The 19,687-nt window shown below is 28.6% G+C and overlaps 1 protein-coding gene across 1 annotated transcript in view; it reads left to right on the forward strand.

Moving 5' to 3' along the window:
- LOC123300561 (relaxin receptor 2) overlaps positions 1 to 10,787 on the forward strand; it is a 70,802-nt gene extending 60,015 nt beyond the window's left edge. The window contains exons 15-19 of the mRNA XM_044883147.1: positions 1,211 to 1,443; positions 8,196 to 8,461; positions 9,594 to 9,822; positions 9,901 to 10,013; positions 10,575 to 10,787. Of these exons, the coding sequence (XP_044739082.1) occupies positions 1,211 to 1,443; positions 8,196 to 8,461; positions 9,594 to 9,822; positions 9,901 to 10,013; positions 10,575 to 10,787 (1,054 nt within the window). The remainder of the gene's footprint in view (positions 1 to 1,210; positions 1,444 to 8,195; positions 8,462 to 9,593; positions 9,823 to 9,900; positions 10,014 to 10,574) is intronic.
- Positions 10,788 to 19,687: the final 8,900 nt, after the last annotated feature.

A 19,687-nucleotide genomic window follows, 5' to 3' on the forward strand; every position in this document is an offset into this window, starting at 1 on the left:
TTGTTCGGTGTCCTTGTTCCTTTGTCCATGATTTTCGTTTTAATAATTACGTAATACGAAAATTTTAACGATCGCCTTACTTCTAATAAATGACTTGAGGTTTTATGTCAGTGTCTCCGAATCTATAATTCTTTGTACATTATAAAAGTGTGACATCTCGCTCCCTCGGGATTATATTTTATTATACATTTGACACGGACATTATCATTTGAAACATATACAACGTACATATGTAAAAAAAAAGAGAATCGTACGCTGTAAAGTTTAGACTGCCACAAAATGCCTAAAAATTGGAACCTGTAATATTGGAAAGTTGTTGGTTTGGTTTTTGGAAACAAACTGTGTGTATCAGTAGTCACTCAAAAACTACTCAAGGTTGAAACTTAGAGTAAAAAATTGATTTGCCAGTTTCTGTGACACCCACTGAAATTGCCACGGATTGTCACTTCTCGTATAAAATTTTATTCGATAACTCGAAGAAATACTCTTTCAATCGTTAAAGGGATTTGATTTTTGTATTTTTTAGGTCAAAATTACTCTAGAATATGATTCTTTAAACAATTCGGCCACAAATAAATTTCACCGATTTTTTGGAATTTTCTTACCCCTTTGAAAAAATCGAGAGAATCACATAAAATTATTTGTTTTGGAATTTGGTAAAACTTGGTGAATTGTGGGTAATTTTAACTCAAAAAGAACAAAAATTTGATTCATTTCATGATTTGATGAGCAATTTTTGAGATACCGTCTAAAATATTGTTCACAAAGCTTTTATATCGAAGAAATCTTTGAGATATTTCGAAAAATATTCATCAAATGATCTGAATTTCTATGGATTTTTGGTCCTAATTACTCTAAACAATGCAAAGAAACGAACATTTGATTCATTTTGGGATTGATCGACAAATTTCTGTAGTATCAAGTAAATCGCTTAATGAAATCCTGGATAACACTTCTTTGCACTTCTCAAAATCGAGAAATCGAATTTTTGAGATCTTCTATTTTTGTTACCGTTCAACTATATTATAAAAGGCTGAAAGCTTACAAGTTATTTACTAATTTCACTGATTGCCACGCTTGAGATCCGGGGTTGTTTTACATACGTTTATAATATCATCAACTAATTGGGAGAAATCGTTGCTACTCATTACTACCTCAACAAACAAGAAGTGGCAAATATACAATTATTTTTTGTCCCTTTTTTTCACAGTGTATGGATAATGGCGATGTTTGCAGTTGTTGGAAATGTATTAGTATTATTAGGCAGATTTTTAGCACGTGAACCAAATGCAATACATTCGTTGTATATTCGAAATTTAGCATTGTCCGATTTACTGATGGGTGTTTATTTATTTTTAATTGCAATTGCTGATCAACGCTATCGTGATTGTTATATTGACTATGAAGAAATATGGCGTCACAGTATACAGTGTAATTTTTGTGGTGAGTAATAATATGATTTTTATAGATATTCAAAAACTTACTCGCTTTTTTCTACACGTTTAATATTCGTAAGCATTCATAACTTTGTTACGATGGATTTGTTAAATGATTTGCTAAGTATTGTGAAATATATTGTATTTCCCGCTACAGTACCTATTACAAAAATATATTGCATATACTTAATCAAACTATATTAAAATTAAATGTGAATTAACAAGCGTAATTTCAAATATTGACATCCAATTCAATATTTGCACAAAATCTAGTTATTTTCATTGATTTGATCTCAATTCTAGTAATAATTGAGTTTTCGACTAAATTATTTTGTTTATATCTATATCAAACTTATTCCCCAATTTTCAACGAAATCGGATTATTTGGTTGAAAATTCTATTTTATTTGAAACCAATAATGAATAGAATGAGCTTATATCGATGACTTTATGTTGTATGAACATATTGAGAAAATCACTAATAGCGCAAGCTGCAGGCTTAAATCTTACAAAAAGCAGCTGTGATCTATGGAATGGGTCGATTTTATGAATAGAGTTGACTATTGTTTGTTAGACAGCCCATTCATACGTTTTAACAGTATTGTTGTAACTTACTATGGTTTCTTAATACCCATATATTTATTCAATGACTGTTGAAAACCATTTGAGGTCTGTTACCGTAGTTCTATTCTTAGCTACCGACTATTGTTTGCCAAAACAATTTTTCTCAATTCGTTTGAATAAGTTTTTAGAGAGTTATTAATAATTTACGCATTCAAAATAATTATTTAATGTCCTTAAAGCAAAATATAAATCGAAAATTATGTTTAACAAATTTGATATGACATTTTCCAAAACCAATGGATGCATAGATAGATATAGATCAATTACAAATCCATATTTCCAACTAAATGAACAATTTTATCAAACGAGTTAGATTTTACTGACTCATTCATAGTCACAATATACAGGGTGAACCGTCAAGTACAGACAAGTTTATGAAATATTAAATGTTCAACATAAAGACGAGCATTTTTTAGACCTTAAGCATTTGATATAAACCGAGAGAACATCTAAAATCACTTTGAGTTTGTTAGTAATAACTGAAGATTAGATTGAATACTTCAAATAAGAAAGTTTTTCCTAATAAAAAGGCAAATCATTTTTCGTACACCGAAAAGATTAAGTATAAATTATACTATTTAAAGAATAATAATTTTTCCTGTGAATCACTCATACTGGAGTATTTGAACGCCTTCAGTTTTTACAAATAGCCAAGTATGAGTGACTAATAGGAAAATTATTTTTTAACCCCCGAACCAAAAAAGGGGTATTATCAGTTTGACCGCTGTGTGTGTGTGTGTGTCTGTCAGTCAGTCTGTCTGTCTGTAATGGAGAATATTCTTAGCTATGTTTCAAATGGTTCAGTTTGGAAAAGGCTCTAAGGAAAGGGTATTTTAATGGAGAGTGTTCTTAGATATGTTTCAAGTGCGAGCTTAGGGTTGCGTATGCGAAAAAAAGTCGGGAGTTTTTAAAATTTTGTAACTTTCACTTGTTTTACATTTTTTTTCATGACAAATTTTTGTGTGCGTTTTAGTTGCCCTTTTCAACTTATCGATTAAAATTTTCCACCCTGTAAAATAATAATACAGACAATAATTTAATATCGAGTACTGTAATAATGTATTATGTATCCATTAACAATATTGTAACGCCTGAATACACTAGCAAGACTTATGATAATAATGTAATAATGTAATAAATTATTACATTTAATTGTATAAAATCATTTTAACTAATATTACCTATACTTGCAAATAATAAATTGATGGAAAGTTAATAGACACCTTGTTCTGAACTTAATAAAAAAAAAAGCGAGCATTCATAAGCTAAGGGGCTTAATTACAGTCTCTTTAGAACCCCTTCTCCCTAAATGAAGCCTACTGTAGCTTTTACTATGCAAACAATTCCATGAGCTAAAGACTTAAAAAAAAAACAACACAATTTTTTATACCGGCACAATTATGGTGGCCTTTCGGCCATTATTTGTTAAAGAAAATTAGATATGTTTACGAAAAAATGTTTCAAACAAAAGTTGTTCAACTACGTTGTTCATCAATTTTTAGGCCTGAGCACGCTATCAAAATTTCAGCTTGATATCTCTTTTCGTTTTTGAGTTATCGTGTTCACACATAGACGGACGGACAGATAGACAGACAGACAGACCGGAAATAGATTATTTAGGTAATTTTATGAAAGCTCATACCAAAATTTTGTTCGTAGCATCAATATTCTTAAGCGTTACAAACTTGGGACTAAACTTACTATACCTTCATATATATTTCAGGACATAAGTAAGATATAACAGGGTATAAGCAATTTTAGCAGGTTTTTTCAGGAGTACAATCCACAAGTATCTGGTATTCTTTTGTAAATGTTTTTAATGCCTTTTGATAGGAATTTGTTTGAGATTTTTGGATTGGGTAAAGTTGACTCTTGATGATTCCCTCGTAAATATTTGACTACACTTTTATTCACGAAAATTGTTTTCTTAATACCTTTTTCCTATTACATTCTGTACGATTGCTGATAAAAAAATATCCATATAGTATTTTGTTACAAAAGATTAATAGGATTAAATAAAAATCCGATACAATAATAATAAAATGGAGATGAAGAAAAAAAAAGAAAGATTAAATCACTTCTTGTGTTGTTATTATTTAAGAAAAAAAAAGGTTATTGAAACTTTTATAAGGGTTGATTTGGGGGTGGTTTTTCTAGTTTAACCACACTTATTGTATACCATATATATTTTAATAGGCTATCGCTAGTGTAATAAAAATTAATTAGAATATATATTATATTAAATAGGGCAGAATAATAAAAATGTCAGATAAAAAAAAAAATATTTAAATATGTGTGTTAATAAATAGGCATATTAATTAGGATTATCGTAGTAAATATTATAAATATACCAAGCAAAAATTTAACGACTCTTCTAATCAATGTCGATTCTATAAGTGTATGACTCGAAAAAAATTCTGCTTCAGTTCATTTTCAAGAGAACTTGAACACCTTATTGAAAATGTTACAGCTTTTAGTATCACTTACACTGAATAGTTAAAACGTTCGCAAATAAAAAACTGAAAGAAGTTAATTTTCCCTAAAACTTTGTAACAAGGCACATTTAAGAGTTTAAAGTAGTCCGGCTATTTGAGTAAGTACGGTGTGATTCATTTTTTGACGGTAAATGATAGTTCAAAGTCACTTTATCACAATAAACACAGTTTTGGGGTCATTTTCGGGGCAAAACTTTGAATTATTTCATTTTAAAATTGTGATATTTAACACAATACCTTATGGAAGAACTCACAATCCTGTACGAAAATTAATCGGTGATCATGAAGAAATTTGATCACAGATTCCCTTTATGCAAGAAAAACTTTACCATAGGGCGCTTTCCAATAAGAAAGCATAAAAAAACTTTATTTTTGACGCTTTTACGATATTTTTGAGCATTTTATTACATTTTCGTCATATAAATTGCCTAGTTTACAATATTTTAAGACCATTTTATTACATTTACGTCATACAAATTGCCTAGCCGACTACATAGTTAACTACACTACAGCCGGTTAAATTGAAGCGTTTGGGATGCTAGGAAGTCTTACTAAGGGCGCGATTTACTCTTGAGGCGGAACTGCAATTTAATAAAAGCAGTTATTATTATGGGGAACCAATTATTAAGAGCTGATTTTCATGCCCTTACAAACCGAACAACATACGAACCGAAGAAATGGGTAATTATTTTGTATACACATTTTATGCCGTTAAATTTTTGCTGCTCCAAACGTAATAAAACACACTTATTATATTTTCAAATTAGAATTTTCATTTAAAAAAGTTTGACAACAGAAAAACATAAAATACAAAAAAATATTGCCATAAAAAAATAAAATAATTTCAAAATTAATAAATAAATAAAATAAATACATTTGGCCTGTGTTAAAATGTCTTTTTTTTTTTGTATACATCCCCTTTTTTCCACACATAGCATTTATTATACACTCCCAGGAAATTTGTGAAATTTGTATCTGTATTTTTTCTTTATTCTATTTTATTTACATGGAAAATGATATTATTATGAAAATGAAAAAAGAAAAATACAACGAAATTATTAGCAAGTTGACTTGAGAGAGTTTCACAACTGTTTTACTGTTTAGATTTACTGTGGCTTTATGTATAGAGTGGTCGCTATCAAAAGGCTACTCGAATATATATAATAAAATCTGATTAGGTTTTATTAAAAAAACACGTCCGTGGTTTTAAGATTTGTAAATGTTTATAGCTGTGAGGAGGCCAAAAATGAATTGCGTTGTTCTTGCAGTGGAAGACTCTGGCAAAAAAAGTGACGCACCTTGGAAAAGGGAAAAAAAGGATAAAAAAGGGAAAAAGAGTAAATTTTACGTGCCATATTTTATTGGTAGATCCTTAGACGATTCCCAAAAATTGTGTGAATCGAAGATTTTTCATAATAAAGCATTGTCAATTTATTGAGTTAATAACTTTAATTTTGATTGATTTCAAAGAACTTCGTCGAGTATGGTTTTAACAAAAAAGCATTTTTTTTATCATTGTATATTGTCTAACCAGGAATAAAACAAAAATTTTCCCGTTGTCAAATTTTTTTTTGTCTACACCGAAAACGGAATTTTTTTTCCAAGGACACCCAATATAATAGATATGGTTGAATTTCGAACTTGTAATAACAAAGAGAGTTAAAATTTGCTATGCTACGCCATATTATTATAATATTCTAGCTATAAAACAAGCCATTTTCTCCATCAAAAAATATGTTGGTACATAATAGAGTTAGATATTATTTTGACAAAATGCCAAAATCGTTTTCGGCATATTCGTTTGGTATAATCTAATTCTATTGTATTATAATAATATTATATCCCTTACAATCCAACCCCTCAACCATGACTCCAAAACTTGGGGTGTATTATTTTTGAAATATTATTTTATATTATCTTAAAGCAGCAAATAAAAAAAAAGGAAAATTTTTTGATTTAGGTTTTACATATTTAAGTTTTATAATGTATGCATGTAATAGAATAACGCCTGGTTAGAAAAAATATAGAATGATCACGAAAATACTCCAAAAATTCAATAATAATTGTAACTTACACAGTAATATGCACATTTAAAAGGGATTTTTGGGTAATGTACACATTTATATGGGGCGTTTCGTGTAATACGGCACTATTTTAAGTGCTCTCAGGAGTTTTCAAGCCCGGTTACGAGGCACGTAGCGAGGTGAGGCTGCCTCGTAGCCTCGGTGAAACACTAATTAGTACTGACGTCGAAAGTATGATCCGAATTTCTGATCGTGATTGAAATATGCACTTGCATCTCTATCAAAATTTCCACTGTCTGTAAGACTTTTTCATAAAAATTTCTGATAGTGTGGGCTGAATGACAGACCTTCTTATAGTGTGCGATCACCCTTAATCTTACCTGTATTTTATTTTAAGTGTTTTTGAAAGGTATAACATATAAATATCAAGCTATAACATTTTATGTTTAAATATTTTTATAAAATTTTAAAAAATTGCAAAAATAATTTTATATAAATATTTTTTTAGTAGAAAAATATATAGAAAAGGATGAAAGGAAGAATATAGAAACGAGTGACATACTAGAGAAACTTTAAGCCAGGCAATTTTGTCCGTTTTTTTCCTATACATTATGATTTTCTACACTGGAAAATTTCCAAAATAATGTTCTCTTCTTTAAGAAATGCTTTTAACTTCTTCCAATTTTTCTAGAAAATTGCAATGACAGTAAAACATACTAAATTAAATTACTAGTAATATATTTTTATTTACTAAGGAAAAATGTGTATAAGGTGAAATAAAATATATATAAAGGTTTTCTTCTCGGAAAATAGCTTGATAAATTTTTTATTGAAACAAAAAACGTAGAATGGAATTTTTTTTCCTTTTTATATTTGGTAAATTTTATATTCTGTAAATATATTAAAAAATAAAAATATGTTGCAATATATCAGAAAATTTCGATAACGCGACTGAATAAGAAGTGTGTAAAGCGATAACTTGATGATTCGACAGTCCAAATCCCAAATAAGAGATAATCCTGATGTCGAATTGGCCATATTATCCATAAAAATGTAAAACTAGACTGGATACAATGTCAAAATTTGAAAGTGAAGTTAAATTTGATTAAAAAACGAAGTTAGAAGCATTCAAAGATTGCCCGTCTCCTTTTAACAAAACAAAGTTTTATATGTAATCTCTATGGCGATACTCATGTATAACGTCACTATAGTGGATATCTTCCTCTTTGTTTAATTAGAAATTTTAAACGTCCACGTCTTGCATACTAGTAAAGATTTTTAAAATCTAACTTCTCTTTTCTGCTCGTCCAGTGAGAATTCTTCCCTGAAGTGAAAAAATTTATTCCGATCCCATATTGTAACATTGTATGGCTTATGGTTTTTTTGGCCAAATCAATCATGGTTGCAATATCGAAGAATGAGCAGCATTATCGAAGAATTGGCTATAAATGCCTTTGGTTATATTTATCGTTTTAAAGTCCTGTTTTCGAAAAGAATACTAAAAATTCGAAGATTATCATGTGTCCAAAAACCATATCATTTTATATAATATCATTTGGAACATCCGATCGATTAAAATTGATCGTATAAGTAATTTAATTTTTTCTTTTTTTACAGGCTTCTTAAGTACCCTTTCATGTGAATCCAGTGTCCTTATTCTCAGCATTGTAACATGGGATCGTTTAGTAAGTGTAACACGTCCATTAGCACGACTTCAACAATCCAGACGCAAAGCTATTATACACATGATCTCATTATGGTCAATTGCAACAACAATTGCATTAGCACCATTAACAGGACTTGCAAATCAATATTTTGGTACGGAATTCTATGGTAATAATGGTGTATGTTTATCATTACATATACATGATCCATTTACAAAGGTAAACATTAACACATTTTACAAAATATTTTATGTAATATGTAATCAATTATGCAAACACATGTATAATCATGTAATATAAATTGCATAACAAAACAAAGAGTAAAAAGATGAAAAATTATACAAGTATTGTTGTGTAGGCAGTGAACAATACATTACTGTAAATTGATTTTTGAAAAGAAAAATTATGAATAGTTTGTATAATTTAAATGAAGGCAATGAATAATACATCATTGTTATTTGTTTGCATATATTATCTTCATTTTTAAGGAATTTTCTTCATAATAATTTATAAGAAAATTTTTATAGTTTTGTTTTATGATTTCATTTATCTTGCTACGTTCGTATATGTAGTTTTACATCTACAGTTAGTCCTCACTTTAATCAATATAACAGAGTATTTCAGATTTTCAAAATTTTTCGGTGTTATCTGATGATAACCTTTGATCTTGTTTCAAGTTCGTTGGAATGACCTTGCTTTTTTCATGGTCCTATTGAGTAATTAGGCAGATCCTTAAGTAGTATTAGCGTCCCTCGAAATCATGATCCGCCCCTGGCAACTATATAGTACACATACTCCTAAACTCTTCAAAAGTTGATAAAGCTTGTAATAAACTTAAAATATACTTCGTATTTCAGGTATTTCGATACCAAAAAAAATGAAAACGATCCTAAAAATTTTATTTATCAATTAATCATCCTTTTATACGTCTTTTGTGAAAAATTCATATAGCTTCTCTCAACGGTTTATGAGAAATTAACTATCAAAGTTAGTGTTTTTACCAAAAAAAAAGTTTTTCATTTTTATGGACAGTTCATAATGTTGGTATGACTATAAAGCTTAAAACTTGAGGAATATTGATAAAAGTTTTTTTATGTAAATGGTAAAACATTTTTAAAAACACTTACTGACTAAAATAACCATAATTTATTACGACTTCATATTTCACCATTTAAAAATTGCTCTTTTTAATAATTAATTTATCGTAGACCGTACAGAGAGTCCACTTGCTATTTATACAGAACGCGTATTAAATACTCATGAATTTAAAACACAAAATATCAGTTTTTTGGTAACTCTTTCATTTTGGTATCGAAGCGTCTTAAATTTCATAGCTATCAATTGATTTCAGGGCTGGGAATATTCAGCTACAATGTTCATTTTAATAAATACGATAGCATTAATATTTATCATATATTCGTACAGTCGAATGTTACAAGAAATTCGTATAAGTGGTGTGGCATTGCGTAGTACACAAGAAACGCATGAACGTGCTGTAGCATTACGTTTCAGCGTCATTGTTTTAACAGATTGTTTATGTTGGGTTCCTGTTATATTTGTTAAAATTACTGCTTTATCAGGTAAAAAAGAAAAACTAAAACAATTTTGGATTAACAAAAATTAATATGAATTTTTCTCGAATTTTAATTAATTTTTAGGTGTTCATATATCGGAGGAGCTGTATGGTTGGCTAGCAATATTTGTTTTACCAATTAATTCAGCTTTAAATCCAGTTTTGTATACGCTAACTACTTCAATGTTTAAGCAACAGGTAAAACGAATTCGAAATATTTTTGTTTTTTTTATTAAAATCCGATTCCAACAACTCGAATCTCATAATGTGAAATTTATAAAATTTAAAAAACCCACGACAAATTTTTCGAGTACGGAGTCCTAAACTCGCACTTGAAACATAGTTCCGTTTAGGCGCTACGATGCCACAGACAGACAGACAGACAGACATAGCGGTCAAACTTATAACACCCCTTTTTTGTCGTTCGGGGGTTAAAAAAGGGGTCTTTCTGTCTGTCTGTGGCATCGTAGCGCCGTTTTATCTATACTTTTAGTTTCACAAAAGCAATATACATTACACAAAGAGTAAACCAATTGCCTATATTAGAAACAGTAAAGTTTTGCCATCTATTAAATTTATGTAAAACTATTATAGAATTTGCAAATATTCCGTTTGATACTAGCAATATGTTTTGTATAGAATATCTATTGAGATATGAATACAGTATAGAGGTCATTAAGAACAACCGGTTGCCTATCTAACAACATTGCATATTGTGCTGCCATCTATTTACATTTGGATGGTATTACGTTGTTTCAGATAAGAAAAATGTTGGTGTCGTTTCCATGTAAAAGTATACATGGCAGAACAGAAAATGATCAAAGTGGTTTTGATTCTGCGTTAAGTTATACTTTACCGCATGGTGGCGATAATCGGCGTAATTTAATTAAGTACAGGGTAAGTTTTGAAAAACGTACAGAGAATACTTCGATACGATCAAGTCGCTCAAATAATTCGAATCGATATTATTAAAATTATACAAATTTTAATAAATGTCTGTACATTTTTCATTTCATAAGATTATGAAATACATTTTCAAAATGACAATTATTTCATACTTTCAATTGTTTTTAATTATCTATGTGGTGACGTCAATAAGTAGATGCTTTCTTTTTAGTTTCAAATGGGATTTTGACGTAATATAGCATAAATAACTCCAGTTTGTGTCCGGATAATATTTTAGATTTTTCTAAAATTTCCATACTTACCCATAATGCTTAACGGGATGTGGAAGAGTAGAAGCTTGGCACACAGCCTTATGTGTTCTTTAAAATCGAAAAAATTTTCGTGTTATTGTAACTGAGACTTAAATTTTATATATTATTTCTCTTGCCTGTTTTTTGCTGCCCACGTGATATCTTCTTCAATCATTTATCAAATTTCACGATTCGCCAAATTCCCCTCATTTTAAAGCTTACCATGCTGGCTAAAGACGTAAAATACACTCATGTTCTAACAACACACCGCTTAGATAAAAACAGGATTGAGAAATTATATTAAGATTTAATTTTGTTCATTATGTAATTTGTATATCATATTTGTAATAAATGTTGCCTATACACAATAAATAGAAAGTATATATAAGCTCAAGTTTTAGCTTTTTTAAGGATTAGGGTAAAGTTGTGTGCTTAGCAAAGTTAAAATTCAACTTTGATTCCATGTAAAGGGAAAGCATCTAAGAAGTTATTCATAAATTATGTCACACTTTAAAACGAGGAACTGGGATTTATTAAATATGACAAATGTTACGGCTTTTTTGAAAGAGATTTGGGGATAATTTATGTGACTTAATTTCTGGATGGCTTCCTAATTAATATTTTTAAAATATAAATGTTTTTAATGTTACAAATATACACAAAAAAAATGTACTAATCGGTTAAAAAATTATGAAACAATTGTTAGAATATTTTATTTTAATAAAACAAAATTTTTTTGTAGATAATAGTTTTTTTATTTCAACCTTTTTTTTTTTAATTTTTAACACAATACAAAATTTTTAACTCCTCTACTCACAAATTCCATAATTTTTAAAAAATATGTATGTTTCAGAGTGCACAAAAAAGCAATTTGACATCAAATCTGAAAATTTGGAAACGAGGCTTTACAACAGCTGTTTAGAAAAAAAGAATGATTGTGATTATCAAAAGCAATTAAAGTCAATTAAAATATTTGAAAAAAATTTGTTTTTTATTTATGTAGAACTAGTTTTTTATTTATATTTGGGTCAATTTTGATAAAGAAGTACTAGTGACAGTAGGAGTGGCAAAAAAGTAAAATATTACTATAAGCAAACTATACTTATTTCAGTTATGGAATTGTAAAGCTTCAAAGCCCGTTCAAAAAAAGCTTAGTTGCGCAATGGGAATGTTCTAAAAATCTAATCATCCATTTAGGAAATATTCAAAATATTCTGTTTTAACAGGTTTTTTTTTTTTTTGGATAAGTCAATGAGTTTATCAATTTTCTCCTTGAAAAAATTCGAAAAATGGGAAAAAAATTCTGGATTATCAAAAAGAACATTTTTTTATTTTTGGGGTCAATATCACTCAAGAAAATGATTTTTACTTAATCGAAGACAAACAAATACGGTTTTTTGTAATTTTCTTGAGGGAAATGAGCGAAATACCTTTGAAAACTCGAAAAAATATTCTTTCGGATTTGGATGAAATTTGATATATAGGTAAGGTAATTTCTAATCAAAAATTACAAAAATCGGGTTTATTTAACGATTGTGTTAGAAATTTCTTTAGATATAAGTCTAAAGTCTTGAGTAAAAAGCTTTTTTTCGTATCGATTCTCGAGATATATGGGAGAATGCATATCAAATTGTTAGATGCTGGATTTATATATTGTTTTGGGTCCTGATTACTTTGAATAATGAATAGACACCAAAATCTTGTTTGCCAATTTAGATAAATTGAACATATGTTTACAAAACCATATAGTAGACACTAACGCAGCCTAAATACTGGTTTTAAACCCCCCCCAGCTCGATTTGGGGAGGCTGTTAAATGATCAGCCATATAAACCGTAAAAAAAACATTAATGTTTGTATGTGGCAAGTTTATAATGTTTGGTAATGTGTAAAGTTTATACTAAAATAAGTATAAAAATGAACTGTTATTGAATTTGCACTATCTGTAAATAAACTATTCTCCCACAAAGTCGATTATTATTTTTAGATATTGTAAAAGACGTTAAAGTTATTAGACCATGTAAAAAGTTTTTCAAAATTCATAAATAATAATATCTTCGTACTTACACATTTTATACACTTACTTTCTTATTTTGGTATTAAAAATATTTCTTGAAATGATTTTAAATAAATTTCTTATAGAATTTAACGGGATACGGAGAAAACTCACAAAATTTTTTGAAATACCATTCAGCTTTCAACATAATCAAGTATAAAATTGAAAATTTTTATTATAAGTTAAGTAAGAACAGAATTAATTCACTCTAACCTAACCTAACCTAATTGATTATACAGATATTTAACTAACCTAACCCTTGTGGCCTTGAAAACCTTACCTACTTTTTTATTATTTATCCCCTCATCGCATTGGTAACTGATATAAGAGATCAACATTTCTTGGATTTTGATTTTTTTCTGGTTAATACAATTAAAAATTACTTTGTAAGGTAAGTTAAAAGGAAAGTATAACCTCAAATGTTTATGCCAAAGGTTAACCCAACATAGTTCAATTCAGCAAAAATGAAATTATGTCGAGGTATTTTTAGTGGTGGTTTGTGACCTCTTTCTTCTTGTTGGATACAATGATAACTATCTGGAAAACTTGGGAAATAATTTTATATTCCTTCCGCCACGGTGATGAAAAAAAACTTACCTCATGTGTGTCGTTTATAAGAACACTGAACAGTTATAGAAATTGAAGATTTATTCACTGCTGTAAAGTGATGTATGTTGATCAGCTAAGGCTAAGGTTACATGAGCGTCAGTTTTAAGTCAATGTTTTTCCCCACGTACATTGATTTAAAAGCACGTTTGTGCTTTAACGTTCGTTGAAATTGACGTTCGTGTGAGCATTTACCTGAATTTATTGCTAAAATGTGAGTCGAAATAAACGCAAGGGTGGCGCTTCTAGTAACCTTGATCTAAATATGATTTCCATGGGAAGAGGATTATACTTATCGCAATAAAACACACATATTTTTTTTAATAATAAACGTAATATATTTTTATTCAATGGAGGAAGAGGGGAGGGGGTAATAATTATGATAATTTTTACATGAAAGATGGTCATTTTAAAAAAAAATCATGATAATAAAAGTAAAAATAAACAATAAATAATAATAACGAATTTTCTAAGTTCTCGTCGACAAATCAGAAATACAATTGATTTTTCTGATTATACAAAGAGAACTCGTATGAATATTTTTATTATTCCCGGAACTATTTAAAAATAACAAACTCAATTCCAGTCAAAAATGTAGGAACTGTTTTTTGTTTAAGAGGTCATATTATCAAGTTCATTTTTTGAGTTTGAATTTTTCGAGTTCTTGAATCATAAAAATATTCAGTTTAAGGGAATTCTCAGACTAAATAAATTGGTAGAATATTATGGCAAATAGAAATCGTAAAAAAAACTTTTCAGCTGGATCAGAATACAACAAAAGAAGCTAAAATTCACAATATCTAGAACTTTTGCTGTATTACCATTTATTTTTCATTATTGAATCTTATATAATACCATTTTTTTGGGAAAGTGCTAGGCTGAGAATTGTCCTAATAAAGCGGACCACCTATGTCCAATATTTTTGTCATCATTTGTGCTTCGAACACCAAATCATCACATGAAAACGGATATTTGCTTTCAAAAAATATTAAAAATCGATTATCTAGAAAAATCTTGACGAAATTAAAATGCTTACTATGTATGTCATCTCGTTCTTGTTTTCATATCAAATGGACAAAAATATTGAACGTCTATGGATCGCTTAATATTCATACATAATATATTTCTACAGAAAATTAAAAGCTAAAGAAGTCAAAGATTAATGAATTTGTTGTATAAACAAATGGAATTTCTAAATATATTTTTTGTACAGGGTCTTTTTTCTTAAGTAATTTTATAAACGGTGTCTTAAAGAGAACCGAAATTTTAATAAAGAATAAAAAACACTGTTTTTGGTCAACGCTGAAATAAAAAGTTCGGTTTATATTTTGAAAATTAATAGTTAAATGTGTAAATAAACAATGAAATAAAAAATAAAAGTCTTTAGACTATCTTGATGTCTTTTTTAAGTATCTATTTCTCATATTCTATTATTGATTAAAAAGTGAATGTTTTTTTCCATTTTTAAAAATTCCGGTTCTAATTTATTGAAGCACCCTTTATAAAAAAAAAAAAAGCTAAATTATCATGCTTTGTCGTCAAAACATCATAATACAATGAAATAATACTTAGTAATAACTTTTTTTGTTGTTGTTGTAAAGTTATGTAATTAGCTTGTGTAATATCAACTTAAACGATGTTTAATATCATATAATTTTTTGTTTTGTATCAGCTGACATTTAATAAAAAATTAGGAAATTTTATGCTTGTCATTCAAGAAGAATAAAGGAATTAGTAATCGATGATTTTTTGCTGAATTTTGTTTGTTTGATGATATGCACATCTATTATAGATGCCGATGGATGTTTGAGTCATCATTTTTTTAAATATTCTATTATTTATTTCTATTGTTATCCAATAAAAATATTTTATATAATCTCTTAAAACTTATGAAGGGCAATATTACTCAAGTGGCTCCCATTTATAATATTAAATTATCAAAATTTAACATAACTTTCGTTTACCTCATTTTTGACTATTACTAAATTTATTTTGAAGTGAAAATTTCAAGAGGAAAATGTGGCTTTCTTTTTTTTCTAAGTTGATACTACCAATCATCTAATTACAAATTTTCGTTCTTAAAAAATATACACTCAAAAAAACAATAAATGACAAAAGTTTTGAATACTTTGTAAAAGAATTAAAATTAAAATACATAATTAATTAATACATAATTGTTTTTGTCGTATACTTAAATATAATACATTATACCAAGCTACTTAAGTTTTATGTTTTTCTTTAAATTTTGGCGCGTAAAAATACATTAAAATAATTTTTTTTTTGTTTTATGAAGATAAATAATAAAATAAATTGAGAATAATAATAAAAAAATCACAAAATATTTTAGAAATAAAAAATAATATTTTTTATTTATTTTTATTATAAAAAAATAGGTAGGAATTATTATTTTTTTAATAATAATAAAAATTTAATACTGTATTTAATATGTTTTCTGTCGATTTTCTATTTATCCATTTTGTGCAAGGAGTTCACGAGACAAGACTATTTAATGGGGTGTATGATTTGTGTTGTACAGGATGTCACAAGAAAATAATTAAATATTCCGGAATAAAGTAGCTACCATTCAAGCTAAATTTGTATATAAAATTTAGTAAACAAACATAAAATAATAAATAAATTAGTTAATGTTGACAAACAAAACAAATAAAGATTGGTAGGGTCGAAAAATTTTTTTTTTAAACCAGTGCGCTTTAGATCACACGATTGAAGTCAAATTTCTTTAGCTCCATGTTTTAGTGTTAATACATGTTACAAATATACAGGTTTCGAACGCTGGTCTCCGGTATCACAGTCCAGTGTTCTGCCACTAAGCTACTGGGCCTCTGTGTAAATGTATAATATTGTATATACTTATAACACGACAATGATGTTGTCATGTCACCATCTCAATTTGATTACACTTTTCGTAACAAGCTTGATCACACATTTTCGTAACATTCTGATCATACATTTTCCAGTTTACCCTCCAAGTCAAGCGTGTCTAAAGAAGTTTTGCTTCAAAAATTACACATTGTGCCTAGAGCACGTATAGCCTAGTAGATTAAAGTTCTTGGCATGAATCAAAGATACCAGGATCAACTCCTGATATGTGTGCATTTTTTTCAACTCTCTTTAATTAGGTACCAATCGTTTAATGATTAAATCTTGGTTTATCTGATGTCTGAAATGGCTTAATTACTCAAATCTAAAGATCTGACCCAATTTTGAAGATAAGTTTGAATTCCTAAAATAGCGACAGTTATATACTTCAGTTTTAATTTACGCACGGTTGGCTCTTCACTTCGAATTATTAAAATTTTCTTGTAAGTGCCATCCTGTACTAGTAAATATGTAGTAATACTATACATAATTTAAAATTCAAAAAAATGTGACAGAGAAGAAGAATAAAAAAAAAGATAAAAGGAAAGTCAAATACAAGTTTAAAATACATACGAGTTTATTTTACAGGCGACGCGGCGAAAAAAATTAACTATATTTGTTCATTGTTTAGAAAGTAATAATTGTGTATTTATTTACTATTTATTGTTGTGAATATTGGTGCGATTTCAAGGTAATTAATATCAAATATACATATTCATCGAGTTTAGTCACATGCTAGCATGATTATCGCTCACGTCATGAATCGCAATAGACTTTGAACGCGTTATTTCTCTTGGAGAAAGCTGATAAACATTTATTTAGGAGAAAGCGAGTAATATAAGTGAAAAATACACGCCTCCTATCTTAAGAAATAACGCCTTGTCTATCTTAGGAACCAATCGATTGATTCCATTTTTTTTTTCATGATTCAAGAGAGCCCGTTTAAATGAGGTATCACAAGGTAGGGATGCTATTTGAAAATTCAAAGTTTGGTGAGTGGGGGTGAAAGTATGAAGCCTAAAATTTTCTTGGAACTAATTTTGAAATTCCCCGTCGATATTTTAATTCAATACAATAATCACATCAGGTCAAGAGTCATTAAGAGTGGATACCTACCATCTTCTGTGTAGCCTATCTTAAGAACCAATCGATCGATTTCATTTTTTATCATAGTTGAATATAGAATTTTATGCCCTTTAAAATGATGTATAACAAGGTGGGTGCCATTTGAAATTTTATAGTTAGGGTGCCTAAGATAAAGTAGTGAAACCGAAAATCTAAATCCAAATCGACGTATTTTCACTCAAAACAATAATCATATTAGGTCAAGAGTTATTAAGGGTGGATGCTTTTGAAATGAACACACTGTATAACGATTATTCTAAATATCTTAACCAGCGCTTGCTGCTTTTCACCCATCGAATATAAAACGCACCAAAAGAAGTAAAAATATGCTCAAGAAAATGCTAAATCTCCGCAAAAAATTGAAAGTAGATTAGTCGTTTTCTGAGATTAGCTGCGTTATTGTCTTTAAAGTTGATTATGTTTCAAATAAATTGCATTAAAAAGCAAATTATTTTAATTTTGATTATCAAAACTTGCTACATTGCGAATGTATCATATTCGTGTGAGATAAATCATATAATCACGCTAGCATGTGAATAAACACGTGCGATTATTATTATTTTTTGAATAATGTAATAACTTTTACAATTATTAATATTAAGGTATTTGATATTTTCACTACTAGGTTTTCGTTTTCATTTTTTTTTTCATATTGTATGTAAAAATAATTCTTTATAATTTTTTTTATTCAAATATTAATTTTTGAATAAATTATTTATTTTGACAGTTTGAATAATAAAAAAAAATTATAAATTGAATAACTTCATTAATTATATGGACAAAAAGATTTTTTTTTAAATAGAAATTAATTTATTGACATTTTTTTTTACATACAGATAATAAAAATTGTGATGATGAAATTGATTTGATTGAGTTAATTAATGAGTTTAGTAGTGGGGAGGAGGTTGATTTAATTTTGCATTTTAAGTACAGAATGTTTTAGTAATAAAAAATTAATAAAAACGAAAATACAGATGTTAAATGCTTCAATGCTATTGTCTTTTTGCAATTTTCATGTTCGTTCGCTGTAACCTTCAGTGTTTTATTTTTTATTTAGTCAACCCTAGTGGCTCAGTTGGTATGCTCAGTTTCGATTTCCGCCGTCAAAAAAAGTTAATTTAAGTAATAGTTGAGATGGGCTGGTGTAGAGCATGGTATATGCATGCACACAGCCTCTCAAAATAATTGAGGAGCTGATAAATGAAATTATCAGCGGAAAAGGTGGTAAAACACACATGTAGCCTAAGTGTGCCTTTCGTGAGCAACCAATATAACCTAACCCAACCAATTTTTATAAAAAGCACTTGAGTGTTTAAAGTTTTGTATAGTCATTTTTAGGCGTTTTAAGTGTGTTTAAATTTAAAAAGAAAAATTAAAGCGTTATAATCGCTTTTGAAATAAAACAATACAAAGACTTACAAAGTTACTGAAAAACTTTGAACAGAATTAGTCTACCTTGAATAACGGAGATGCCCTCAAAATAAATGAGAAGGAAATAGGTATTACAATGGACCTTAAGGCTTAAGTGTATTTAGGTCGGACAGTCTTGGAAACAGCATTGCCAACCCAAAATCTGTCTAGGAGGAAGATATGATTTGAAAAGTTGGTATTTTTCAGTAAATCCTGCTTAAAAGTTGGTAGATCTAATCTTAGATCTAGTGATCTAGTTACTTTGAGTTACTTATAGTTCGTAATCTACCAACTTTTTATCCTTAGATACTCAACGTTGGTATCTACCTAAAAGTTGATAGAGTTGGCAACGCTGCTCGGCAATCTACCCTTGCTAATGTCGTTGAGGTCGCAAAGCTTCCTGAAGAGATGATATCGATTTTAATCCAAATAGGGCAGAGTTAATGATGTTTAGATACCATTGTGACCACGGTGTCTGACAGGCTTAAGAAATTTACCGCGAGAAATAGGGAAGAGCAGATATTTAATCATCCCTGACATGTTTTTGACGTTTTCATACAAACAAAATAATATTTGCACAATAATTTTTGCAGGGCTGAC

The sequence above is a fragment of the Chrysoperla carnea genome, chromosome 5, assembly GCF_905475395.1.
Source record: "Chrysoperla carnea chromosome 5, inChrCarn1.1, whole genome shotgun sequence".
Taxonomy (NCBI): Eukaryota; Metazoa; Arthropoda; class Insecta; order Neuroptera; family Chrysopidae; genus Chrysoperla; species Chrysoperla carnea.